The sequence below is a fragment of the Theobroma cacao genome, chromosome 7, assembly GCF_000208745.1.
Source record: "Theobroma cacao cultivar B97-61/B2 chromosome 7, Criollo_cocoa_genome_V2, whole genome shotgun sequence".
Classification (NCBI taxonomy): Eukaryota; Viridiplantae; Streptophyta; class Magnoliopsida; order Malvales; family Malvaceae; genus Theobroma; species Theobroma cacao.
This window is the reverse complement of record NC_030856.1, coordinates 2,890,219-2,917,665: the sequence shown is the minus strand read 5'-3', so window position 1 is coordinate 2,917,665 and position 27,447 is coordinate 2,890,219. Positions and strand designations below refer to the sequence as shown.

Sequence of the window (27,447 nt, the reverse complement as noted above, 5' to 3'; positions counted from 1 at the left end):
TATGACAATAGACTTGAATTGGTATTCATGTAATCTTTTTCGATCAATCAATGACTTATATTTTGTTCTTTTTTTTAAAAAAAAATTGTGAAATATAATTGCAATATCGCATTGGGTTTGTGATTGATTTTATCTATGACAGTAGATTTGAATTGATATTCATGTAATCTTTTTCGGTAAATCAATTACTCATGCTTTTTTTTTTTAAAAAAAAGTACAATTTTGAACCTAAAATACTCCAAATTCACTAAAGTCAAGGGCAAGGGCCCGTAATGTTGGATTGGTGTAGGATCATTGCATGTGATTGAAAATTCAAGACCGAAGAACCAAAGGCAAACACCGACCAGAATACAAAGCATGTCGTGTCTAGTAGCTAGCTTAAGCAATGGAGAAAGACAAGGAAGAGAAGGTGGTATAGCAAGTACGTGCATAGCAATGAACTCTAGGTAATGGACCTCCTCGCATAAATGTGTTGATTCTAGGCATATAATAAGCTCATTTACATGTGAATAATGAATATCAGGGATGTTTCCTCCTTTCGGATAACCTGAGGCCAACTACACAAACCTATGCCAGCGTATTGTCTCTACTGTGAGGGGAGGAACCGGGGCCTGTTGGCAATTTGGCCAACTCCCAGGAGCTTCCACTTTTCAATTTGTCCTTCTCCACATGCACCATTGTCGTTTACCTCTCGGAGATGGTACTTCCTCCTACAGCCCACCCTTAGTTACAGGTGGTAAAACCAAACCGACCCACATCTAAAATACATGTTTATAATTAGATGTTTCAGGTTCGAGTTTTATAATTACGTGTGAGTTTGATCCAATTTTTCGTTGAAGTAATGTTAATTAGATATCAGTTTGTTGATTTATTTAATTTATTCGGGTTTTTTTTTAATTTTTTATACGATAGATTAAACAGTTTTTTAAGTATCTCTCTTTTATAATTATTTTAACAACATTACGAGAGAGAATAACATAATTTTAGGCTTCAAGCATGCAAATGCTTACTTGTCCATTTTCTCACACTGTAAAAGTGGGATGGAATGAGGTAAGTTAAAAGCCCTCAAATAATTCATCCATGCTTTGATTCTTGTTGCACAAGATGTTAAAACAGCAGCAGCCAAACTTGGAAGTACAATTATTTTCATAATAAGACTGTGGCTAAGCTGTCATGGTAAATTTTTCCCTTTCACCCAAGAAACCGAGAAAGCCCTACTTTGTCTCCAGTAGCTTTTACATCCCTTTCGATTTGCTCCCTATACTCTTTGAAACTAAAGTTTCTGTACAAAGCTGGCTCGCTGCAGCTTTGTATTACAACTTCGTCGGTGGGGCAGTAGAAGTATGCAATAGAGTACCTTTCAACCTCTTCATTTGCAGCCACCCGGTGAGTGATACTCTTGTAAATGCCATTGCTCAATGCCTGCATTACATGGAATCTCTGTTTTAATTCGTGGAGGGGAGATTAATATAAATATATACATACCTATCTATTATCGAGTTGAATGTTCACGTATCTATACTTACATAACAAATGAAAAATCCAGTATGAAAATAATCTTTGATATATATTATGTTGTCATTGTAATTAGTAATTATATACTATAGATTACCTGAAATAAGTCACCAATGTTGATGACTAGGGCTTCTGGATTGGGTTTAACACTAAACCATCTTCCATCTCTATTGAATTGCAATCCCCCTACCTGGTCTTGGGATAAAATGGTGAGGAAATCAGTATCAGTGTGAGGGATAATGCCAAACATCCTGGAAGAGTATGGACAAGGAGGATATCTGTTCATTCGAAGAGAACTCGAGCTTGGCGAGCAGTTCTCTTGGAAATAATTTGGTTTGATGCCCAATTTTTGTGCTAAATGTTCAGCTAATGTTTGAGCCAGTAAATTAGCTTTTCTTGCATACTCTTGTATTGTTGACCTGAAAAATGGCGAAACAGAAAAAAAAGGTCTTGAATGATTCATTGTATCAATTTTGTATATATTTGCTGAAACATTGGAGAATTCTTGAAATGATCAGTACTAACAATTCAATCCACATGATTGCAAAGAAACCAAAGTTTTGGAGAATTCTAGAAATGACCGCGTGCCTTAGCTCTCCTCTTCACTAGCAAAAGCACATTGTGGGTGACAGCCACAGTGACAGTGGTCTGGTGGCTAAAGGCACACCAGGCCATGCCGGCTGCCCTCCAGGGCGATAACACAGGTGGGGTTTCGAAATGCTTGACAGGTAGTAGCATAAGACCAACCATAGATATATGAAGCAACATATAATTATATGACTATGATAAGGTAAATTCGCGCTCACTGATAAATCAGTAAAAACCAAAAATCTTATATACAAATGAATTGTCCATCCTTAATTTTATAAAATCAGAAAGTATCTCTCAAACTTCATCATAGTACAAAAAAAAAATTATAAGACTGTTATAAGGTTTGAGAGTGTAATTCGCATCATGGCCATTGTGTAATTCGTAACCTTAAGTTCCCAATAATGTCTATCTAGTTCTAGCTAGTGTTTGCACCATATAACCTTTTCTGTTTTCTTTTTCTTGTTGGTTTAACAGCCTAAAGTAATGAAGATAATGAAGGACTATGTGATAAGGTAAATTCTTGTTGTCTTCTTTTTCTTTTTCCAGTTCTATCAATTTCATGTAAAGATAATGAAGGACTATGGTGGATGTACTATAAGAAATCAGATAAATAACTAGGTACCTGAGCTTGTTGCATTCATCCATTCTCGAAATATCTTTGAGGGATATATGCAAGGCTTCTGACCAAGAAAGGTTCCTCAAGCTGGTAGCCAGAGGGTTACCCCATCGGTAGCTATGGGCTGATAAATTCAAAAACTTCTTCTCGACCTTCTTGTCAAAGGGCAGGTGAAACACCTTCATCTGCTCATACTTCAATCTGTCCAGCAGCCCTCCAGGAATCCCATGATTCACAATTTGAAAGGAACCCCATTCACTAGCAGCCTCAGCCATCTGTTCTATGCACTTTTGCCTCTCGAATGGTCCAAGAATCAAACTACTGAGATCAATCAAAGGCAGCTCAAATTCCCCAAACACTTCAATCGTGGAAAATTTCTCCTTTTCAACAGATCTCTGCAAGATGGCCTTGTATTTCTCAAAAAATGGAGGTTCAACACCCATTGAGATGGAAAGGAAGTCGGACTATCTTCTCAATCCTGATCAGACAAATGTACATGAAGTAAGTAATTATCATGCTCAAAAGAACTATTTGTATGAATTGTAAATGAAAGTGTTCATTATTAGAAACAAAAAAAGTTTGAAAAACATGTATCACTGAATAAATGATCCTTATGGTAACATATGGATGCATGGTAAATACAATGAATTACTTATAGTTCGAAGTCTTAGACAGGAAACAATTGAAAATTAAACTAGATCTTTCAAAACTATGTTTGTAATTCCTTGTGAATTCATCATATATATATATATATATATATATATAGTAACATATCAATGTCCCAACTCCTGCTATACGTTTTGATATGTCTGCAGTTACTGAATTGTTATCATTATTTCATGACAAATGGCGATAGAAAAATACAAAATATTTTGGTCCCCTTGTTGCAAAAGGTCAACAAATTTCCAAATTAAGGCCATCAGGGAATCATTTTCATTCCTAGAAGTAGTTAAAACATTTCCTTTTATGGTTAAACTTGTTGCATTGTAGCTGTTCTTGAGCTGTCAATTTATTACTTTTTACTTTCATACACATTGAAAGAGATTTCATCAGCAGATACATATGTTCTGGTTCACATTTTAGATTATGAAGCATTACAACTCGGAAGAGAAACTTTTTCAATTTCCATATCTAATGCCTTAAATGAGCTTGAAAGATGCTACATCAGCAAGTGTTCTTTATTTTCAATTGACTATAAACATAAGCCCAATTTTCCAAACTCTTCCATTCCTTAAACTGTGATTCCAAGTCATTACAGCTGGAAACCTGTCACCAGAAGAAGTTTACAGGCCTTAATTTTTGCCATGGCTAGGGTAGGAGGATCAGGTAATTGTAGATAGACAAGTCCACTTTTTTTGTTTTGCTCAGCAATAGAGAAGTCCACTTATGTATCAAATCTCCTTGTAAATTACCTGATAGCTAGCCTTAGCAGATAACAGACAAGCATAAGGAAATTATAAGGAGGACAACAACAGCCACACCCATTTCTGCAATTCACATAATCAAAAATGTTAATGGAAGTTATATTATTAAAAGTAAAGTAGCATAAAATGGGATGGATTCGAATAATCATAATTCTATTCCTATAGCATCCGTGATCAATTCCATTGCTTTGATATGTTGGATGACCAACTTTGGGGGGGTGGTGTTGGATAAATGGCCTGGAGCTCTGGAAAAGAAATTGACAAGTTAAAGAAAAACAGACTATTGCATCCGTAAATTTTTGTCAATATCTCCAGATCAGCACCAAACTGTTTCCTGGAGTAGACTCTTTGGCTAAAGCTTGGTGTGGACAGGAATGGTATTTGCATAGCTGGTTGTAGCTTTGATGGTTAGTTGGGTGTTCTATCAGTTTATCTCAGGCCTTCTTTGGGTTGTTTTTTTTTTTCTCTCTTTGCACCTCTTATTTGTGGTTTGTTTTTTTCTATTGTTGGATTTATATGTATTTCAGGTGATTCCCCTCCACACCCTATTCCTACGGAGGCAGACATCTTTCATTGACAGAGCAGAATGACAACAAAAAAATTAGGGCTTTATGCAGAATTGGTAATCATCAAGTCTTCTGGCATATAATTTAAGAAGGTAAATTATTAATATGACACTGATCACTTAGAAAAGACCAAAGGAAACTTGCAGAAGCAGTACTTTCTACTATCCAGGAAAAGGTTGCACACTATAGCTATATATAAAATATAAAAAAAAAATGGATGGTGAACTTCCTACTCCATGAACTGCTTATGATCTCTCCTATGACTAACACAAGAACAAGCAGAAAAATTTACAGAAGTCCTTTGCAGGGAATCACCTCTTTAACTAATAAATGTAAAGGGAAAATGTACTAGAATGAATATAGACAAGAGAGGTAAAGGTGAAAAGAATAGCTTTCATGGAAAAAGTAATGTGATACACTAACATTCTAGGGTTTTTTGAGCTTTGAAAGAAAAGAAAGAGAAATAACCCATGGTACAAAAATATATAGAGAGACAAGTTCATCTTTATCAGTGAAGAGAAATGGGAAAGACAGTAAAAATTTTTTGACATAATATTTGAAAAAGTTGCTGAATTATTTAAAAATTTGCAAATAAATCCTTTAAACAAAATATGGTCGGCTTAATTGTGGTATTATTCCAAAGGTTTAATGGATTTAGATTACTTATAATTAATTGATAATAAATGATACAGAAGCAAGTTATTATAACAAAAATGTTTTCATTTCTAAATAATTTGGCAATCTCTTAACATCCACTCATGTGAAAAATTAATACAACCTGAAACTCGTTGTATAAGATCAAGAAGATTAAGACTCCATTAAGTTGATATTTTCACTAATTACTCTTTGCTTCTACAAGTAAAAGTAAAAAAAAATGAAAAAGTAAAAAGCATGATAAATTATTATTTCGACACAAAGGAAAATAATAATTTAAAAGATTATAGATAATACAATTAATGCATGAATATACTTTAAAAAAACCAATTACATTATAGTTGGTATTACACTTCGATTATTTGTCAATTTTTTAATCAATAATGACTTTGTTTGTTACCTTTCTCTTTGCTTTATATATAGCAATATTTCAAGAAACAAAAACTGATAATAACAATATCAACTAAACAGAACTTAAGTAATAAAATAACAAATGGGTAACAACTTAAGCTAATTTGAAAAAAAAATGGTCCATGAATACCTTTCCAGAAACTAATGCTTTTACAAATTTTCTATATTGTTAGGATAAAATAATTTATACTTAGTGGTAGTTTGAACCGAAATTTGATTTTTTTTTTCGTATGATGCCGATATAATATAATTTAAATTCGGGTGTTTAGTTACTTAATTGTTAGGAGTTTGACTGTTTTTTATTAGAAGTTTTTACTTATATTAAATTCTAATATTAATAAAAATTCTCTTTGATATGAAAAAAAAATTACAAGGTGTGAAGTGAGTGCTCACTCATATATTCCTTTTCCTCACCAATAATGAAAGCAAGCTAGAAAAGTAGAAAAAAACATATTTCCCACTAAAACTAGTTTTCAATTTTTTTCACAAGGGCAAGTGTGACTGCCTACCAAATTAAAAAGAAGTGTGTGAAAGATATCCGACATTTCATATTCGTACAACCATATCCACAACCCCCCCTTTGATATGGAAATGACTTCACAAAATTTTGATGTCGACACTTAATTAATTTTTTTTCAATGAATTTTATCATAAGTAATTAAATATATGTGTGTATGCACGCGTGTGTGTCACAAAATTATATATTTTATTATTTTTATCAAAAGTAACATTTCTTTTTTTTAATGAATCAAATAGTCATAATGGTGATAAATATCTTATAACCAAAGAGAGATTTACATGTTTCCAACTAAAAAATGTGCTTGTGAAATCTTTCAAATGAAAAAAAAAAAACAAAAGAAGAAGAAGAAGAAGAAGAAGAGAAAAGATACAAGTTAGAGTTTAAAAGAAGTATAGGACTCAATGATGTTCTTTATTGGTTTAGAATGTTGGACCAATATATATATATATATATATATATATATATATATAGGTTGTGAAAGAATTGGTAGAAAAGGAACCTGATTCTATTGACAGGAAGAATTTGTGGAGCATTCTATGTCTCTGATTTGTTAGGGAAGAGATTATCTTTGAGTGGAAAAGACAAAGGATGAAAGAGCCAAGCGTTTACAAACAAAAATAAGTGTGGTCATCTGTTGGGAGACAGAGAGAATCCTACCTTGTAGTCCTATATAATCCATACCATTAGCAGCCAAATTTACTGTGTAATTAAGGAAGCCCATATCACTTAAGTGAAGCTAACCCACACCTTGTTTTCATGGGCTAACTTAAAAACTAAAAATCTATCTCTAATTTGGTTAATAATATGTTAATTATTAGGGGCAAAAAAACTTAAACCTAAAGTATGGGTTTAGATTGAAAAATATATTTTTCAAGTAAATTATTAATAATATTTTCTGTAAAAATAGAATATTACATTTACCAACAAATTCCTAATTTTGATTTGTCTCCTCCATACTCTTCAACCAAGCTTTCATATCACAAAAATCTAATCTCTCTTTCTTTCTCTTTCTTTTGCCCAATGAATTCAGACTTCTATTTTATCCAAAGGCAGAAACAGTTAATGGATAATGTTGTTGGGCCTTCTTGTCTATTGAAGAACCTGAAAAAAGTAAGACAGATAAGAACTAAGAACTATGCAAAAATAAATCATGCATATTCCTCCATAATTTCCCTGCTGAAACAAGATATAAAGCAGGGTTTCCGTGAACATGGCAAAACGAGATCAAATTGTCTCTTAAACCTACAATATTGCCAAAACCTGTCATGTCCTAAGGAAACCAGGTTTCTTTTCCATTGCTTTGCCTTCATGGCTTGGAATTTGCCCAAAATCACCAAACATTTACAACAACTTCACGTGGTAAGGATGGGCCCTAACCCCATAAACATGTATGGATGGATGTGTCGGGCCATGCAAAGGCTTGCCAAACCTTGATCAAATTTTTCTATCAGTCATTCACCCTACACTCCACAGGCATACTGCCATCTATCTAATCAAAGCTTTCCAACTCAAGGCTCACGTGCCTCCCGAGTTCTTCTGTCTTACATGAAAGGGCAACCCAACAGTTTCAGGTAATTAAGAAAGACTGAGCTAATGTTCTTCTGCCCAAAATCACGTGGCACCCAGCACCTGGGTAGCCTCCTCCGCCTGAACTTCACGTGCTATAGGAAGAGTTCCTCATCCCATAAGCACGTGGATGGATGGGCCCGGGGCAATGCAGAGGTTTGACAGTTGGCATGGTAGCTTTTTTTTTTGTCAGTCAAAGCTAGCCATGCATGGATGCAATCATCTTTGATTAAGCTTCGACATTTAATCAAAGCTTTCCAACTCAATGCTCACGTGTCTCCCCAATTCGTGTGTCCTATGTAGGGCATTCAAACAGTACTACTCTTTTCTATCATTTTAATAGTTTTTATTAGTTTATTAGAATAAAAACAGAAGAAATATGTAGGATAAAAACTAGTAAAAGATTAGATACAACTAATGTATGACAATCAACACCGAAAAGCAGATGCCTACGCTACAATCAGCACCGCCTGTGGTGGCTGCAGGTGTGGCGAGGCCTGGTAATTTAAGAACCTGAGGTATAACTTTGGCTGCATATCAAAGTTATAAAGTCAGCCAAGAAAACCTTCCAGGGACACAAATAATCTTACTCGGATAGAATTTTGAGTTGAATTTGCAAAGATCCATGGATGCTATCCAACTGTGTATCTGATGAGTAACACATTGTGAAGGATTATGTGCTTGAATCATTTTGCCAAGGCTGGAACTTCAGAGAAAAGAAGATGGTGGGCTGAAATTTATGTCTCCAACCATGAAGTTTCCATAGCAATCCACTCTTTGCTAGCTGAATTGTATACATATATAACAATACCAGCAACAATGGTGTTGTTTACCTTGATTGGTACCTTGGGATTAATGGATAAAATAATTGATCAAGCTAAAGCCAATGTTTGAATGATACTGATGTTCATGTTCTTGAGAAAAGAAGACAAAAAGAAAAAAAAAAAAACCCATGCAGAAGTAAAACGAGACACAGAAGAGAAACCAGACAGGATTTCAGTTGCAACATCAACATATGGGAACAGTTCCATGATGTCAGGGATATCGAAAAGATTAGTTTGCTTTGCTTCTCATTTCTTGTCTGAAATCTATAGCAGAAGTAAAGAAACCTGAGGATTATATTCATAGAACTAATACTTTTGCATATGAATTGATTGGAGAGAGATCGAAAGAGAGAAAGTGATAATAGTTCATGGGTTTTCACTTTTCACCATGATTATGAAACTCGTACTTCAAACAAAAGATGGTTTTATGCAATTTTAAATGACTTTTGCATACAAAAATCTTTGCTGCTATGAAAGACAGTGACAGGGCTCATACCTCATGGGCTTAATTGGGCCTTAGGCTTAGGAATTTTGCGTTTGTTCCTACTAGTGAAGGAAAGCTTGAGGATTGCTTTAACCCAATTTAGGATGCATATTAAGGGGCGTTTGGTATGGTGTAAGGGGAAGATATTTCTTACAATTTAAATGATTGTAATCACTTAACAGCATTTAGTTGGTAAAAAGAGGATGTAATGTGCTAACAATTGTAATCACATTACAATAAGAGAAGGGAATGTCATTCCCTTCTCTCATGGAGGAAAAGTTACGTATATTTTTTTCCAAATCGACTTTCTCTTCTTCTTTCTATTTTCTTCACTTTCTTCCTTACTACCTTCATCTCCTTTTTCCTTTTTGATCTTTTTCTCCTTCTTCTCACCTCACGTTATTCTTCTTCTTACTATCCGCATGAAGGGTAGCTCGTTACCAACACATTTGGGTCAAATTTCACCATTAAATTTAAAAATTGGAGAGATTGAGATTTTGGGTTTTATGAAACCTTAATTCAGATTTTCATAAAATTTGAAAGTGTTTTGAGAAAAATTTATGCTTTTGATGCAAAACATTGAGAGAGAAACATTTAAATGGTTTACAATCAAGAAAATTTATTGAGGAATTAAGAGAATTTGAGAGGGAAAGATGTTTGGCGTAAGCATTAGAAACGCTGAAAATTGAATATCTATCGATAGATGAGAATATCTATTGATAGATTACGTTCAAGCTTTTGACAGCAGCTATTTATTTATCGATAGATAATATAATCTATCGATAGCTAATGTGATCTATTGATAGAATTTTCTATGTATTGATAGATTTGTCTTTGGATAATATTTTTTATTTTTTATTTTTATACGTTTAAGGTGAAAATAAATATTTAGTAATTTTACATATTTTAATATTTAAATAATTAATATAAAAATATTATGTTATTTTTTGATGTTATTATTTATTATTTTAATTGCTTAAAATTGCAAAATAAAATTTTATAGTAGAAATTATAAATTTATTCAACTTATATGTTTTTTATACTTAAGGGTAATTTTGTCAATTTACATTATATTCCTAGTAAAATGCTTACAAACTAAACACTACAATGTAATCCTCTCAGCAATTGTATTACCTGCAATCATCACTTTTCCTTATTATACCAAACGCTACAAAATTATATTCCCAGCAATCACATTTTCAGTAATCACATTCCTAGTAATTACATTCTTAACAATATACCAAACGCAACCTTAGAGTTGTAAGTGCAACAAATTTTGAGATATCTTACCCTATTAATAAATAGGGTACAAAATCCTATAATTACTTGATTGATATAAAATATACAGAAAGATATACTAAGAAAATAATTGAGAGAAGAATTTAGAGAAGAATTGAGAAAAAAAACTTCTGGTTCATTTCTCATGAGAGAAGAACTTTTGGTTAATTTCTTATTATTTCTGATTATTATTGATTGTAATTTTTGATCAAGTACAAAGCCATATTTGTAGGATTACATAGTATTAATGAAGATATTGATTAACTATCATAAATATATACATTGATTATGAATAAAACTTGAACGGTTGGGAAATTCAATGGACACATTCATTTATTCATAATACTCCCCCTTGAATATCCATTGTATCATGAAAATAGTGCTTTAAAATTCTACCTCATTAAAAACCTTAAGCCGAAAAAGTCCAGTGGGACAAAAACCAGACAGAAGGAAAAAAATACAGAGCACTTAATAATTTATCCCCCTTAGATGAAGCACCATTTCAAGGGCTTCACAAGACATGCTTCAAACTGCCTTATTAAAAACCTTAAGCCGAAAAAACCCAATGGGACAAAAATCGAACATAAGGGAAAAGAGTACATACATAGTCCATAATCTGTTCCCCTTCAATTAAGCCATATTGCCACTTTTGGGGCATTTGATACTGTAACGACCCCTCCTCGGTCGCTACCGATTTCTAAGACCTCCGGGAGATCCTGTCAAGTCCCGAACAAGCCTGAAAGAAATTTCTCAATAACTCATTGTACACTTATACTAAATCGTATTAATGTTTGATCCATATATATTTATAACATGAATTCAATAATAAGCATAGCCATTAAATTTTGACTTTAACTCATGACATCACAATTAAATACATTGAGTTCAAAAATCTCAAATCTTCGTTTATATCAAAACTAATATTTGTTTACATAATAAAACCAGAGTACTACAACTCAAACTCTAACAGCGAAGCGACTCGGGATAAAATGCTGTGAGATGCCTTTACCTATCTGCGGTGGATCGTACGCGCCGATGATTACGCACTAAGCTGATCACTATCTGCAAAAAAGGGATGTGAGTCTCACAGACTCAGTGATCATCAGCTTCGTGAGTAGGGCGTAGATGGGAAACAAGCAAACAATAGATCAGTTGATATTAAAAATGTAAGATTATAAAAACAATTTATTTCAAATGGACGTTTGTGCCTTATATGAAAAACAAAGAATTTCTTAAGTATTGTAATCATTTCAAGTGGTAAATCAATCAAGTAAATAAAAGTTTCCCCTCAGAAACAAATCAATAACCTTTTTCAAGACAATCATTTGAAATATTGTTTTAAAACAATCGTACATAAAAGGATTTCTGCCATCGTAATCAATTGACATTTTACTCAAATCAAGCCAATAAAGTTGGTCAAGCTCTTGCGAAACCAGATAGTAACCAGGTTTACATATAGTTTGCAAATCGCCTCGCACACGAGGGTAAAATTCATATAATAATAAATGTGAGGGAGCTGCAGGAAACTGTATAATTTTGTTTCACCATGCCAGAAATAAAGAGTATGAAAACCTAAATAGATTTTTGTCTCGAATAGGAAATCAAATAAAATCCGTGGTCCCGCTATCACGTAATAACCTCCGGGAGCCTCGCTCCACCGGATCCCACATGCTATGGCAGTCTCATGATGTTGGCCAACATCGAAAAATCAAACGGTCGCAACAGCGTAATCATCTGGTGGCCTAGCCATGCATACATATATCACAGGCCGTGGCCCCAACCACGCCTAACTGCACGTAGACGACTCAATGGTTCTGTAGCTAGAGCTCACCCGTGTACGAAGGTCACACTTAACCGAAGTGACAACCGGCCTACTCTCGAATCTCTCGGTTTGTAAAACCATTTTGAAATTTTGTTATGTCCTTAAAAGCTTGTCTCAAAATTATTTCCAAAGTATTCAACACAGGGTATGATAAAATCTATTATCATTTTCATAAAATAAAATTTGTGCATGAATTTCGAAAAATAACTCGCATGGTGAATAAGCATTATAATCATGGATGCACACTGCACAAATATAAGGCACAGATTTTGAGGCAAAACAGTGCGAATGACTTGTTTCTCGATTTTCAAAACTCTTTACATATAATTTATATATATATATATATATATATATATTCAAAACGATTTTCAAACATAATTTGCAACCACAATTTCCTAAGATTGCTACCAGCACATGCTATCCACAACTTTCACGTTTAAAATAAATCATACAGATAAGTATATATTTACAAAAATTTTAAAATGGACACCCCCTACTCACCTCACAATAACGAGATTTTACGTCGCTATTAATTCGTAAACGTATCTAGTTATTCCTTCCTACCGGCCGTTCGTTATTTTTCTTCGACCTGCCACCACAGTGTTCCACCGTTACTTATTTCTCCTATACATTGAAACCCATTAATATATATATATCTATACTTTACTTTATTTTATTTTATTTTTTATTCTTATCATCTTATTCTATTATTATTATTTTAGTAGATATATATTATTATATCTATATTTTTATATTTAATATATATATATATATTTTTNCTTCTTTATGCCCCAATTACCTTTCCTTCACCCGATCTCTTTCTCATCCTTTTTGCTGCAGCCTTCATCCTTCCTCCTTCACTACCAACGTCGGCAGCAAGCTCTTTACTTTCACTCTCACTACCGGTCACCATAACAGCCCAGCTTCCTTTCTTTTTCTTCCCAAAAATCCAGCAACACAAGGCCTTTTTTTCCTCTCAAAAATCGACAGCACAAAGCCCCTCTTTCCTCTCAAAAATTGACAGCACAAGGCCTCCCTTTCCTCTCTCAAAAATCAGTTCCTTTCCCTTTTTTATTTAGCTCCATAAATGGCTTCCTCTCTTCTCTATTTCTCCCCTCAAGATCGGCTGCAACCACCCAAGAAATTCTCCCTTCAACCCGCGACACTTCCTCCTTTCTCTCTCACATATCGGCTCTTTCTCCCTTTCTCTTTTTCTCCCTAAATGGCTAAGGATAAAATGAAAAAGACAAAGAAATATTGTATTTGATATGGCTTCATGGTGGGGCCGACAATGACAAGTTTCTTGTCAATGTTCCCTCACTCTTTTTTCCTTTCTTCTTCTTTCTTTCTCTCTAAAGTCCGACTACTCCTCCTTTAAATAGCTTTGACTTTTCTTTGCCTTTCTCTCTTTCATCTCTTGTATCTCACTTGGCCGACCCTTCTTTTTTTCTTTTTCTTTTTCCCTTATGTCCTTAGGCCGGCCCCTACCATCATTTAACTTCAAAAAAATTATTATATTTTTGGCTTCTTTATCCCATACATGGGTGGCTGCCCATGTGATCTTTTATAATAATTTTTTTATTATTGTTAGTATTTATTTTATTCCCTTTAATTATTAAAATTTACATGTAAATCCTCAATTTCATTTTATTTACTACACAACCCTTCAACTTTCGGTATTTTAAAATTCGATCTTTCTGATGCATTTAAAAATTCTAATTTCCATCTATCTCTCTTCCTTTACATGCGTACAATCAAAATATCGAAATTGCACTTCAACGAGATATCACCATAATATTTTAATATTTACTTACCCACGTTAACTCGATTTAATAAAATCACGCGGGCACAATTATCGTCGTTTTTCTTCGAAATTCTTTCTTATTTCTTCACCCCCACTTAGATTAGTCATATAATATTTTTTTATGACTAATTCCAATAATAGATAAAATATTAATATTTAAGTATTATTTTATTTATAAAATAATATTTTATTTCAAAATATTCTTCTCACCCGTAACTGCTTTTCGACCCTTAATTTACATCAAATGACTCTTCATTTAATCAATAGGGTTTTGTTGACGGTTAAACGAGAGTACGGGGTGTTACAGATACTTTGCCACTTCATGGCAAATTAATCGTACATCCTATTAACTTGTCACATTCCAATGCCATATATTAATTTCTCAAATGTTGACGTTGGAAATAATTTGGTAAAAAGATCTACAAGATTATTAGAGGAACGAATCTGTTTAACATCAACTTGTCGATTCTTGAAGTTTGTGAGTATAGAAAAATTTCGATGAGATATGCTTGGTCCTACCTCCTTTAATATATCCTCCTCTGACTTGTGTAACACAAGCAGCATTATCTTCATAAATTATAATGGGAGAATTTATAACTGGTGTTAAATAACAAAATCATGAATATGTGCTATAACGGATCTCAACCAAACATATTCTCTTCTTGTTTCATATAAAGCAATAATCTCAAAGTGGTTGGAGGATGTAGCTACTAGCAATTGCTTAGTGGAGCGCCAAGAAATGGTGGTATCATTATAGAAAAATAAATAACCGGTTTGAGAGTGAGCCTTATGCAGATCATATTTATATTCCGCATCAGCATATCCAACTAAACCAGAGTTAGTGGAATCCTTGGAATAATATAACCCTAAATCTATGATTCTTTGGAGATAATGGAAGATATATTTTATCCTATTCCAATGTCTTTGGGTTGGCTCAGAACTAAAACGGGCCAATAAACTTATTGCAAAAGCAATATCCGATCTCATACATTGTGCCAAGTACATCAAAACCCCAATAACATTAAGATATGATACTTCATGAGCAAGTATTTCCTCATCAGATTCTCTAGAACAAAACGGGTCCTTTTAGGGATCAAGAGACTTTACAACCATAAGGGTGTTCAATGGGTGAGCCTTATCCATGTTAAAACGTCTAAGCAATCTCTCAATATATGTTGATTGATGGATAAGTATTCCATTTGCTTTATGCTCAAGCTCTAACCCAAGACAAAGTTTGGTTTTACCCAAATCTTTAACTTCAAATTTACATTTCAAGTATTTAGTAGTTTTAGATTACTCTTCTAGAGTTCTAATCAAATTCATATCGTCGACATAAACTGCTATTATAGCAAATCTAATTTCTGATTTCTTAATAAACATGCATGGGTATATAGGATCATTCTTGTACCCTTCCTTAATTAGGTACTCACTTAAGCGTTGATACCACATACGGCTGGATTGCTTTAACTCGTACAAAAATCTTTGCAACTTTATTGAGAATAAGTTACGGGGAGTGTATGCTTCAGGCATTTTTAATCCCTCTAGAATTTTCATATAAATATCAAGTCTAATGAACTATATAAATATGCCATCACAACGTCCATAAGATGCATTTCTAATTTATCAAAAATCGCTAGGCTAATAAGGAAACAAAAAGTAATCATATCCATCACAGGTGAATATGTCTCATCATAAACAATCCTAGATCTTTGAGAGAAACCTTGAGCAACAATTCGGGCTTTATACCTCACGACCTCGTTTTTCTCATTTCGTTTCCAAATAAACACCCGCTTATATCCAATGAGCTTTACATTGGAGGGGGTTCGAGCTATAGGGCCAAAAAACCTCTCATTGAGCTGAGAAAGCTAATTCAACTTGGATTGTTTCCTCCCACTTATGCCAATCTTAGCTTTGACGACATTCACTAATAGATCGTGGTTCATAATCATTGTTCATCATCTCATGAGCAACTGAGAATGCAAAAGCATCATCGATGATTATCTAATTCTGATCCCAAATCTCATTACAATATGTAATAGAAATCTCAGTATTCTTAGGGCCAATGATCTTTTCATGGGTTTGTGCCTTTTCAGGGTCAATAGGCTTTTCTGAAAAAATTCGTGTCTTTGTAAGAGCAATGGGCTTTTCTGGAGCAAATTTGTGATTCCTCCCCCTTCGTTTTCAAGGAATAGTATCTTTTAATCCTATCGATCTTCTACACTTCAGGCACGAACCATTTTGATCCATTTCAGCTTGTTCTTCAGGAACAACAATTTTAGTTGGAGCATTCACAGCTAGAATACGAGATTTTGTGACCTTTGCAGCATCATTAAAAGCATCAGGAAGTCTGTTGGCAATATCCTATAAATAGATTATAAGGTACACCTCATTTTCACATTTAGGAGTTCTTGGGTCAAAATGGGATAAATTTTTCTCATTTCAAGAGAAAATCTCAACTAGTTTCTGCTTCTTAGCCATAGAAGCCTTAGTTATCCCAATCGATGGAAACACTATCTCATCAAAATGACAATCCGTGAATCTAGTGGTAAAAAGATCACCTGTCGTTGGTTCCATGAACCTAATAATATACGGTAAATCAAACCTAACATAAATGCTCAAACAGCGTTGGGGACCCATTTTAGTCTTTTTTGGTACTACTATAGGCACCTGCACAATGGAATCAAAGGTGCGTAAATGTGAAATATCGGGTTCATAACCAAGAACTAATTGCATGGGGGATTGCAGAAAACTAGCAGTGGTGCGTAATCTAATTAATGCCACCGCATGCAAAACAGCGTGACCCCACACTATATAATTGAGATTTGTTCTCAATAATAGAGTACGAACGATAATTTGGATGCGTTTTATCAAGGATTTTGCCAATCCGTTCTGAGTACGAACATGTGGAATCGGGTGCTCAACCTCGATTCTTAATGAAGTGCAATACACATCAAAGCTCTTAAATGTAAATTTACCAGCATTATCCATCCTTATGCTCTTAATTAAATAATTAGTGAAATATGGCCAGAGCTTTATAATCTGCACAAGTAAATGTGCAAAGGCAACTTTGCACGTAGATAGCAGACAAACATGAGACCATCTACAGGATGCATCCGCTAATACCATAAAATATCGAAACAGCCCATTTTCCAGTTGTATTGGTCCACAAATATCACCATGGATTCTTTACAATAATGAAGGGGATTCAAGATTAACCTTTGTCATAGAAAGTTTAGTAATGAGCTTTCCTTGTGAACATGCTTCACGAGTATAATCCTTGGACAACAAAACCTTTTTATCCTTTAAAAGGTGTCCTCTAGTATTTTGGCTTATCCTACGCATCATCGTAGCTCTCGGGTGACCTAGGCAATCATGTTAAAGGCCAAACTTATTAGCATTTACCAGTCTCCAAGACATGGTAGCGTAGACTTCAATAGCTCTGATAGGGACACAATACAATCCTTTAGTTGAAGCTTCCAACTTCTCATGGATGGTCTTCTGGCCTATCTTATAAGAGGTGATGTAAAGAAATTCTTTATTTTGCTCATCAATTGTCTCAATATGGTACCTATTATGGCATACATCTTTATAACTAAATAGATTCCTCTTCAATCTACTGCTCAGCACTGCATCCTCAATATGCAAAGTGGTGCCATTCGGTAGAACAATTATAGCATTCCTTGAGCCATTAATAATCCCAATGGGACCTGATATTGTATAGACATTTGCCTTACGTAATATCATACTCAAGAAAAAATGCTTATCATGAAGAATGGTATGTGTCATTGTACTATCAAGCAAACTGACATCTTTCTTTTTCTTGATGGTTCCCATTTGCACTTATATTGACAACTTCAGGTGTCAAGTAAAAGTTCACAAATCAATTTTATTTATGGACAATCAAGTAAAAAGTAATACATTGAAAATAACATTAAAATTCTTAGATCATAAGTCTGAGCTGACTTTCACCAATTTGATGCCTTTTCAGGATCCTTAAAAAAATCAGAGACATCCAATGTTGTTTTTGCTTCTACAGGAATAAGAGGAGTCACTTCAACGGAGGTATTATTAGCCTCGATGTTGGTCATAACATTTTTAATGGCATGAGTTTCAACTCACCTAGTATAAATCAACAAAATGCTTTGGTGTATGACAGGTACGCGACCATTGTCTAGTCATGCCACAATGATAGCACATACTTCATCATGCTCCTTTTTAGGCTTCTTGCCTTTGCCATGATTCAAGCCAACATTAATTTGCTTAGTGCGCTTATATCTTCCGCCACCTTTTCGTGGGTTATGCACTAGCCTGTGCTTAGAACCCTTAAATCGGCCAATACTCTTACCAGAGCTAGCATTTGCTTCAGGCAATGCTTTTGAACCAGCAAGTTTAAGATCATGATTTTTAAGCAACAGTTCATTAGTCTGTTCAGCAATCAGGAGGACGAAAATCAACTTTGAGTACGTTTTAAATTAACGCTGCCGGTATTGCTGTTGCAATACAATATTTGAAGCATGAAAAGTTGAGAAAGTTTTCTGTAATAGCTCTGATTCAATTAGCTTAACACCATATAACTCCAGCCACAAAACTATATCAAATAAGGCTGAGTTGTAATTAGACACCGATTTGAAGTCCTACAGCTTGAGATGTTGCCAATCATATTGTGCTTGAGGGAAATAACTGTCTTGATATGATCATACCTCTTTCTCAATCTCATCCACAGTATCTCAGGATCTCGGACGAATAAATATTGAGTTCTCAGGCTCTCATGCAAATGACAACGAATAAAAATCAGAATATTTACTTTATCTTTGTCATTTGCATTTCCGTCTATAATAATTGTATTAGTAAGACCTTGCCCTTGAAGATGCATTTCAACATCAAGGCACCAGGACATATAATTGTTTTCACTCACTTCCAAAATGTAGAGCTTGGGCCTTTCAATATTTACCATAATACTGCATACAGAAAAATTGGACCCTTAGATTGGGGTTCTCAAGGTTGTTGAGCTAATAACTTATTCTTCCTCTCCTCAATAATATAATCAACATAAACCAAGTTGACATATAACAAAATGTTAATTTGAGTTGGTAAAGTTGTTTGAATAGTTTACAATCCTGAATTGCATAAATAAACAATAAGTTGGTGAACATCGAAAAGATACTTAAATGTCCATTGACTTGTCATTACTTGATTATATTATTCTTTCTATTTCATTTTTTTACGTATATTTTTTATTTTAAAAAGTATTAAATATTTATATTTAAAAAATTTTAAAGTTTTATATAAAATATGTGAAAATCGAAAATTTTTACTTAATTTTTATAAAAATCATAAAAAATACACATTGAAGAAGGGAAGAAGTAAACTTTTTTATTAGTAAGACTCGGAAAAAATAAGTTAACTATTAGATAAAATTGTTAGAAACTCTTAAAACTCTAAATTATATAAATAAATAACAAATTGACAAATATTGAAAAGATAATGACAAGTGATTTTTTTTTAATGTTCATCGATTTGTCCTTACTTGATTATATTATTTCTTTTATCTTATTTTTTTATGCATATTTTTTATTATTAGAGACATAATATTTTATTTTAAGCAATATTGAACATCTATATTGTAAAAAAAAATTCTAAAATTTTTATATAAAATATGTGAAAATTGAAAATTTTTTCTTAATTCTTATAAAAGTAAAAAAAAATACATATTTGGAGACTGAAAAAGTAATATTTTTGATGGGTAAGACTCGAAAAAAATAAATTAAACTATTAACTTTAAAAAATCACATCTACGAGAGAATCAAACATTATTGACCCATGTAAACAATCAAACTTTATTCTATCCAAAATTCTATTAATTTCTTTTCCAATTATTATCATAATTAATTTCTTTTAAAACAAAGGCGTGAGGTATTAATAATAATATTTTATTACCACAAGTATTCCAAAGGGGGGAAAAGTCACAAATCGGCAGCGTCCCGTTTTGAACACGTCAAGAACAATTAAATCTTAGCGTGTAATCCAGGTCACTCACAAACTCTAAATTAACACGTGGCGTCTTGTTATTCGATCCTGCATTTTCCTTTTTTTCTTCGTGAAGTCGGCAATCTCAAACTCTCTCCCCCTATAAATAAATCACCATTTTCCCCTAATTTTACCTATCAAAGTTCATTTCTCTCAATCATCGATCGAAAAGCTCTCGATCTCGATTTTCAAATCTCTTTCTCAGAAGGTAATTTCTTCCTCCTTCTCCGATTCTTGCTTTGTTTCTTGTTTGTTTGTTTTAGATTTGTTTTGGTTCCATGTATTTTAGGGTTTTGGTTTATATTGATTCGTTCAATTCGGTCGATCTTGATGAAATTTTGATATCTGTTTACGAAAATCTCATCTGTTTGGAATTCAAGATCATAGATTCTGTTGAGTGCTAGCTCGTTAACTGATTGAAAAGTTATTTCTTTTTAATTTTATCTTGTTGATTTTAGGGTTTCATGATTTATTGCTGATCTTGATTTTAGGATTTGATTGAAAATTCGATTTGATATCTTTCATTTTTTTAAAGTTGGTTTTAGGTTTGATTTTTGGGTGTATTAAAAAGTAAGGTGATTGGCCTAAATTGAAGGTTATTATTGATGTTATTTGATTGGTTAATATTGATTTCCATTCTGCTAGCTTGATGTATTATGTGTTATGATGTTTGTGTTATTGTTGACTAATTATGGATGGCAAGATGTTTTGATCTGTTATGTGTGGTGTTTAATTTATGCCAAATTAAATCTCGGAGTAATTCTGGTTTACTGCATAGTTATTGGTTGTTTTTTGGGAAAAAATTATTTCTTTTTTGCTTCTGCATATGGATTTTGGATGTTATAAACTAATTCGGAGTTTCTTATTGACAACAGATGCAGATCTTTGTGAAAACCCTTACTGGCAAGACCATCACCCTCGAGGTGGAAAGCTCTGACACTATTGATAATGTCAAAGCCAAGATCCAAGACAAGGAAGGGATCCCACCAGACCAACAGAGGCTTATCTTTGCTGGTAAACAGCTAGAGGATGGCCGCACCCTTGCTGATTACAATATCCAGAAGGAGTCCACCCTCCACCTTGTCCTTCGTCTTAGGGGTGGCATGCAGATATTTGTGAAAACTCTCACTGGGAAAACCATCACTTTGGAGGTGGAGAGTTCGGATACCATCGATAATGTGAAGGCCAAGATTCAGGACAAGGAGGGTATCCCACCGGACCAGCAGAGGTTAATTTTTGCCGGAAAACAGCTTGAAGATGGCAGAACCCTTGCAGACTATAACATTCAGAAGGAGTCAACCCTCCATTTGGTGTTGCGGCTTCGTGGTGGCATGCAAATTTTTGTGAAAACTCTCACTGGAAAGACAATTACCTTGGAAGTTGAGAGTTCTGATACCATTGACAATGTAAAAGCTAAGATCCAGGACAAGGAAGGTATCCCTCCAGATCAACAGAGGCTGATATTTGCCGGCAAACAGTTGGAGGATGGGAGGACGCTTGCAGATTACAATATCCAAAAGGAGTCAACCCTCCACTTGGTGCTGCGTCTGCGTGGTGGAATGCAGATTTTTGTGAAAACCTTGACTGGTAAAACCATCACTTTGGAGGTGGAGAGCTCTGACACAATTGACAATGTCAAAGCCAAGATCCAAGATAAGGAGGGTATCCCACCTGACCAACAGAGGTTGATTTTTGCTGGAAAGCAGCTTGAAGATGGGAGGACACTTGCAGACTATAACATCCAAAAGGAGTCAACCCTGCATTTGGTCTTGCGCCTTAGAGGAGGGATGCAGATATTTGTCAAGACATTGACTGGGAAAACCATCACCCTGGAGGTTGAGAGCTCAGACACAATTGACAATGTGAAAGCAAAGATTCAGGACAAGGAGGGGATTCCTCCAGACCAGCAGAGGTTGATCTTTGCTGGTAAGCAGTTGGAGGATGGTCGCACTCTGGCTGACTACAATATCCAGAAGGAGTCCACCCTTCATCTTGTCCTTCGCCTCCGTGGTGGTTTCTAAGTTTCACTGCAACCTAATTTTGCCAGTCTGTGGCAAAAGGCTTGAGTAGTTTGGAAACTCCTTTTAAGATACTGTTCTTGGTTTATGGTTGTGATGCTTTGTGGTGCTGTAATGGTTGGAAACATCTCAGCTAATATTAAATAAAGTTCTATCTCGTTCAAAAATTGGTATCTTCTACTTTAAGAATTATTTTGCCTGCTGTCTTATGTTTGTGGTGGTAGTTGGTACAAGTTTAATCTTTGTGGTAATTATGGGGTAGTATATGTTGCTAGAGGTAAAGTGAGATGAAAAATATAAAATATATATGTGTTATGGGTTATCTGAGTTAGGAATGTAGGATGGAGAATCTATAATGCAACAAAAAAGAGATGGATGCTTTTTGAAAGAATAAAATTATCTGTAGCAGCAGCTAATTAAGGTTGGGTGAGGTCTCGTGAAGGCGCTGCCCTCTGCTAGTCCCAATTGAATTAACAATTGGTAGTTCAAATCCAAAGCTCCAAGATCTTAATTCAGTATCCTATGTTTTGTTTCTCATTGTAGAGGTTAATTCAATGAGATTTGCTATGTTAATTCTGGGATGTGCATGTAAGAAACGTGGAAGAAGAGATGTTGAGACGCTGGTTCTGACAGTGTGATGGTGTGGTAAACGGTTAGTTTGAAGTTGGCTCGATGCTTGCACGTGATACGCCATGCAAATCTGCCCATAAAATTATGCTTTGTTTGGTTATGAATTGGTTTAGATTCCTTTTTAAGACCTTGAGATGTCTCTGTTCTGTCGTCTGTGGCCTCGATGATTGCAACTTGCTTTGGTAGATGCCTTCATGTAATCCGATTTCTTGATGGCTCTGCAGATATTTCAGAACATGTTCTGCGTTTTTTTTTTTCTCGTTTTCAAACCAAGTATCACTCAAACTAATCCATAGAATTCTAGATATTAGTATTAATTTTCCAATTTCGTTTCTTGGTCTTACTGAGCTTGGATAAACTGTAATCATGATCTCACGTCATGCAGGTGCAGGGCAAACAGAGATTTGAAACACTCGTGACACTTGTGTAGCAATTAAACCCTGAGAAAAATTGAGCTTGTAACATTGATTAAAGTTCAAGAGTGGCAAAAGAAACAAGATTTGCGTATGTAATCAGGATTTTATGTTCGAGTAATGCTACTCTCTTTTTGCACCTTAAAAAACAAAGTCTTATTACTTAATAGAGGTACAGATACATTCTGATAAAGTTTAACACACGGCTAAAGCAATGCAACTAAACTACCCATTGTTTATCACTTTCCACCAGAACCAAAAAGCCTTTCCTTGTCGGGGTTTTACCCCACACTTGGAAGGCAACTTCCCATTCTGCTGCCTCACTATCTGCCTTATGACTTGGGATCCTGCATTGCCCTTACTTTCAGGTTTGTCTGGATGGCATGCTCGGAAACAAAGGTAGTTTTAATTAAGGCCTAAAGCTATGTGAAAATGCACATAATATTAGCAAAAAGCACACGATAATGTACTTTATTGTGATTAAAGTGTTGTAGTCACCCCATAAACCAGCCTCTAGTACATTTTCCCTTTATATTTATTAGTGAAAAAGGTGATTCCCTGCAAAGGACTTCTGAAAATTCTTCTGCTTGTTCTTGTGAGAGTCTTAGGAGAGATCATAAGCAGTCCATGGATTAGGAAGTTAACCATCCATTTTTTTTCTATATATTATATATAGCTATAATGTGCAACCTTCCCTGGATGGTAGAAAGTGCTGCTTCTGCAAGTTTCCTTTGGTCTCTTCTAAGTGATCAGTGTCATATTAATAATTTACCTTAAATTATATGCCAGAAGACATGATGATTACCAATTCTGGACAAAGCCCTAATTTTTTTTCTTGTCATTCTGCTCAGTCAAAGAAAGAAGTCTGCCTCCATAGGAGTAGGGTATGGAGGCGAACCACCTGAAATACATATAAATCCAACAACAGAAAAAACCAAACCATAAACAAGAGGTGCAAAGAGAGAAAAAAAAAACAACCAAAAGAAAGCCTGAGATAGACTCGATACAACACCCAACTAACCATCAAAGCTACAACCAGCTATGCAAATATCATTCCTGTCCACACCAAGCTTTAGCCTAAGAGTCTACTCCAGGAAACAGTTTGGTGCTGATCTGGAGATATTGACAAAAATTTACGGATGCAACAGCCTGTTTTCTTTTAACTCGTCAATTTCTTTTCCAGAGGTTCCCCCCCAAAGTTGGTCATCCAACATATCAGAGCAATGGAATTGATCACGGATGCTATAGGAATTGAATTATGTTTATTCGAATCCATCCCATTTTATGCTACTTTACTTTTAATAATATAACTTCCATTAACATTTTTGATTATGTGAATTGCAGAAATGGAGTGTGGCTGTTGTTGTCCTCCTTATAATTCCCTTATGCTTGTCTGTTATCTGCTAAGGCTAGCTATCAGGTAATTTACAAGGAGATTTGATACATAAGTGGACTTGTCTATCTACAATTACCTGATCCTCCAAACATAGCCATGGCAAAAATTAAGGCCTGTAAACTTCTTCTGGTGACAGGTTTCCAGCTATAATAACTTGGAATCAGAGTTTAAGGAATGGAAGAGTTTGGAGAATTGGGCTTATGTTTGTAGCCAATTGAAAATAAAGAACACTTGCTGATGTAGCATCTTCCAAGCTCATTTAAGGCATTATATATGGAAATTGAAAAAGTTTCTCTTCCAAGTAGTAATACTTCATAATCTAAAATGTGAACCAGAACATATGTACCTGCTGATGAAATCTCTTTCAATGTGTATGAAAGTAAAAAGCAATTAATTGACAGCTCAAGAACAGCTACAATGCAACAAGTTTAACCATACAAGGAAATGTTTTAACTACTTCTAGGAATGAAAATGATTCCCTGATGGCCTTAATTTGGAAATTTTTTGACCTTTTGCAACAAGGGGACCAAAAATTTTGTATTTTTCTATCGCTATTTGTCATGAAATAATGATAATAATTCAGTAACTGCAGACAAATCAAAACGTATAGCAGGAGTTAGGACATTGATATGTATATACATATGTATGTATATAACATATATGTATATACATATGTATGTGTATATACATATACATATATATATTTGTTTCTAACAACGAACACTTTCATTTACAATTCATATAAATAGTTCTTTTGAGCATGATAATTACTTACTTCATGTACATTTGTCTGAACAGGATTGAGAAGATAGTACGACTTCCTCTCCATCTCAATGGGTGTTGAACCTCCATTTTTCCAGAAATACAAGGCCATCTTGCAGAGCTCCGCTGAAAAGGAGAAATTTTCCACGATTGAAGTGTTTGAGGAATTTGAGCTGCCTTTGATTGATCTCAGTGGTTTGAATCTTGGACCATTCGAGAGGCAAAAGTGCATAGAACAGATGGATAAGGCTGCTCGTGAATGGGGTTTCTTTCAAATTGTGAATCATGGGATTCCAGGAGGGCTACTGGACAGATTGAAGTATGAGCAGATGAAGGTGTTTCACCTGCCTTTTGACAAGAAGGCCGAGAAGAAGTTTTTGAATTTATCAGCCCATAGCTACCGATGGGGGAACCCTCTAGCTACCAGCTTGAGGAACCTTTCTTGGTCAGAAGCCTTGCATATATCGCTCAAAGATATTTCGAGAATGGATGAATGCAACAAGCTCAGGTACCTGGTTATTTACCTTATTTCTTATAGTACATCCACCACAGTTCTTCATTGTCTTTACATGAAATAACAAGGAACAACTTTTAGGCTGTCAAACCAACAAGAAACAGAAAAATGAAAAGGTTATATAGTGCAAACACTAGCTAGAACTAGATAGACATTATTTGGAACTTAAGGTTGCAAATTACACTCTCAAACCTTATAATAGTCTTATAATTTTTTTTGTACTATGATAAGGTTTGAGAGATATACTCTTTAATTTTATAAAAGAACGGACAACTCATTTGTATATAAAATTTTGGTTTTTACTGATTTATCAGTAAGCGCGAGTTTACCTTATCCCAGTTTTATAATTATATGTTGCTTCATCTATCTATGATTGGTCTTATGCTGCTACCTGCCAAACATTTCGAAGCCCCACCCGTGTGATCGCCCTGGAGGGCTGCCGCCATGGCCTGGTGTGCCTTTAGCCACCAGACCACTGTCACTGTGGCTGTCACCCACAATGTGCTTTTGCTAGTGAAGAGGCTAGCTAAGGCATGCGGTCATTTCTAGAATTCTCCAGAACTTTGGTTTCTTTGTAATCATGTGGATTGAATTGTTAGTACTGATCATTTCAAGAATTCTCCAATGTTTCAGTAAATATATACAAAATTGATACAATGAATCATTCAAGACCTTATTTTTTTTGTTTCACCATTTTTCAGGTCAACAATACAAGAGTATGCAAGAAAAGCTAATTTACTGGCTCAAAAATTAGCTGAACATTTAGCACAAATATTGGGCATCAAACCAAATTATTTCCAAGAGAACTGCTCACCAAGCTCGAGTTCTCTTCGAATGAACAGATATCCTCCTTGTCCATTCTCTTCCAGGATGTTTGGGATTATCCCTCACACTGATACTGATTTCCTCACCATTTTATCCCAAGACCAGGTAGGGGGATTGCAATTCAATACAGATGGAAGATGGTTTAGTGTTAAACCCAATCCAAAAGCCTTAGTCATCAACATTGGTGACTTATTTCAGGTAATCAATAGTATATTATTACTAATTACAATGACAACATAAGAATATATCGAAGATTATTTTCATTCTTGATTTTTTATTTGTTATGTAAGTATACGATACGTGAACATTCAGCTCAATAATAGATACGTATGTATATATTTATATTAATCTTCCGTCCACGAATTAAAACAGAGATTCCATGTAATGCAGGCATTGAGCAATGGCATTTACAAGAGTATCACTCACCGGGTGGCTGCAAATGAAGAGGTTGAAAGGTACTCTATTGCATACTTCTACTGCCCCACCGACGAAGTTGTAATACAAAGCTGCAGCGAGCCAGCTTTGTACAGAAACTTTAGTTTCAAAGAGTATAAGGAGCAAATCGAAAGGGATGTAAAAGCTACTGGGGACAAAGTAGGGCTTTCTCGGTTTCTTTGGTGAAAGGGAAAAATTTGCCGTGACAGCTTAGCCACAGTCTTATTATGAAAATAATTGTACTTCCAAGTTTGGCTGCTGCTGTTTTAACATCTTATGCAACAAGAATCAAAGCATAGATGAATTGTTTGAGTGCTTTTAACTTACCCCATTCCATCCCACTTTTACAGGG

The 27,447-nt window shown here is 34.6% G+C and overlaps 3 protein-coding genes across 3 annotated transcripts; 2 read left to right on the top strand and 1 right to left on the bottom strand.

Moving 5' to 3' along the window:
* Positions 1,074-3,165, bottom strand: LOC18593657 (gibberellin 2-beta-dioxygenase 8). The gene is made up of 3 exons (XM_018124476.1): positions 2,729-3,165; positions 1,613-1,934; positions 1,074-1,422 (listed from the first exon to the last, which is right to left on the bottom strand). Exons 1-3 carry the CDS (start codon positions 3,163-3,165, stop codon positions 1,192-1,194), a joined length of 990 nt encoding a protein of 329 aa, XP_017979965.1. The 3' UTR covers positions 1,074-1,191.
* Positions 20,195-22,304, top strand: LOC18593655 (polyubiquitin). The gene is made up of 2 exons (XM_007020973.2): positions 20,195-20,310; positions 20,978-22,304. The coding sequence occupies exon 2, from the start codon at positions 20,978-20,980 to the stop codon at positions 22,121-22,123; it is 1,146 nt and encodes a 381-aa protein (XP_007021035.1). The 5' UTR covers positions 20,195-20,310; the 3' UTR covers positions 22,124-22,304.
* On the top strand, positions 25,320-27,447 carry LOC18593654 (gibberellin 2-beta-dioxygenase 8). The gene is made up of 3 exons (XM_018124475.1): positions 25,320-25,829; positions 26,537-26,858; positions 27,051-27,447. Exons 1-3 carry the CDS (start codon positions 25,393-25,395, stop codon positions 27,279-27,281), a joined length of 990 nt encoding a protein of 329 aa, XP_017979964.1. The 5' UTR covers positions 25,320-25,392; the 3' UTR covers positions 27,282-27,447.

Bases quoted from the DNA above. Each gene is read 5' to 3' on its own strand.
- LOC18593654 (XM_018124475.1), top strand. From the start codon at position 25,393: ATGGGTGTTGAACCTCCATTTTTCCAGAAATACAAGGCCATCTTGCAG. The intron at 25,830-26,536 runs GTACCTGGTTAT...ACCATTTTTCAG, and splicing joins GATGAATGCAACAAGCTCAG to GTCAACAATACAAGAGTATG. The intron at 26,859-27,050 runs GTAATCAATAGT...CATGTAATGCAG, and splicing joins ACATTGGTGACTTATTTCAG to GCATTGAGCAATGGCATTTA.
- LOC18593657 (XM_018124476.1), bottom strand. From the start codon at position 3,165: ATGGGTGTTGAACCTCCATTTTTTGAGAAATACAAGGCCATCTTGCAG. The intron at 1,935-2,728 runs GTACCTAGTTAT...GCCATTTTTCAG, and splicing joins GATGAATGCAACAAGCTCAG to GTCAACAATACAAGAGTATG. The intron at 1,423-1,612 runs GTAATCTATAGT...CATGTAATGCAG, and splicing joins ACATTGGTGACTTATTTCAG to GCATTGAGCAATGGCATTTA.
- LOC18593655 (XM_007020973.2), top strand. From the start codon at position 20,978: ATGCAGATCTTTGTGAAAACCCTTACTGGCAAGACCATCACCCTCGAG.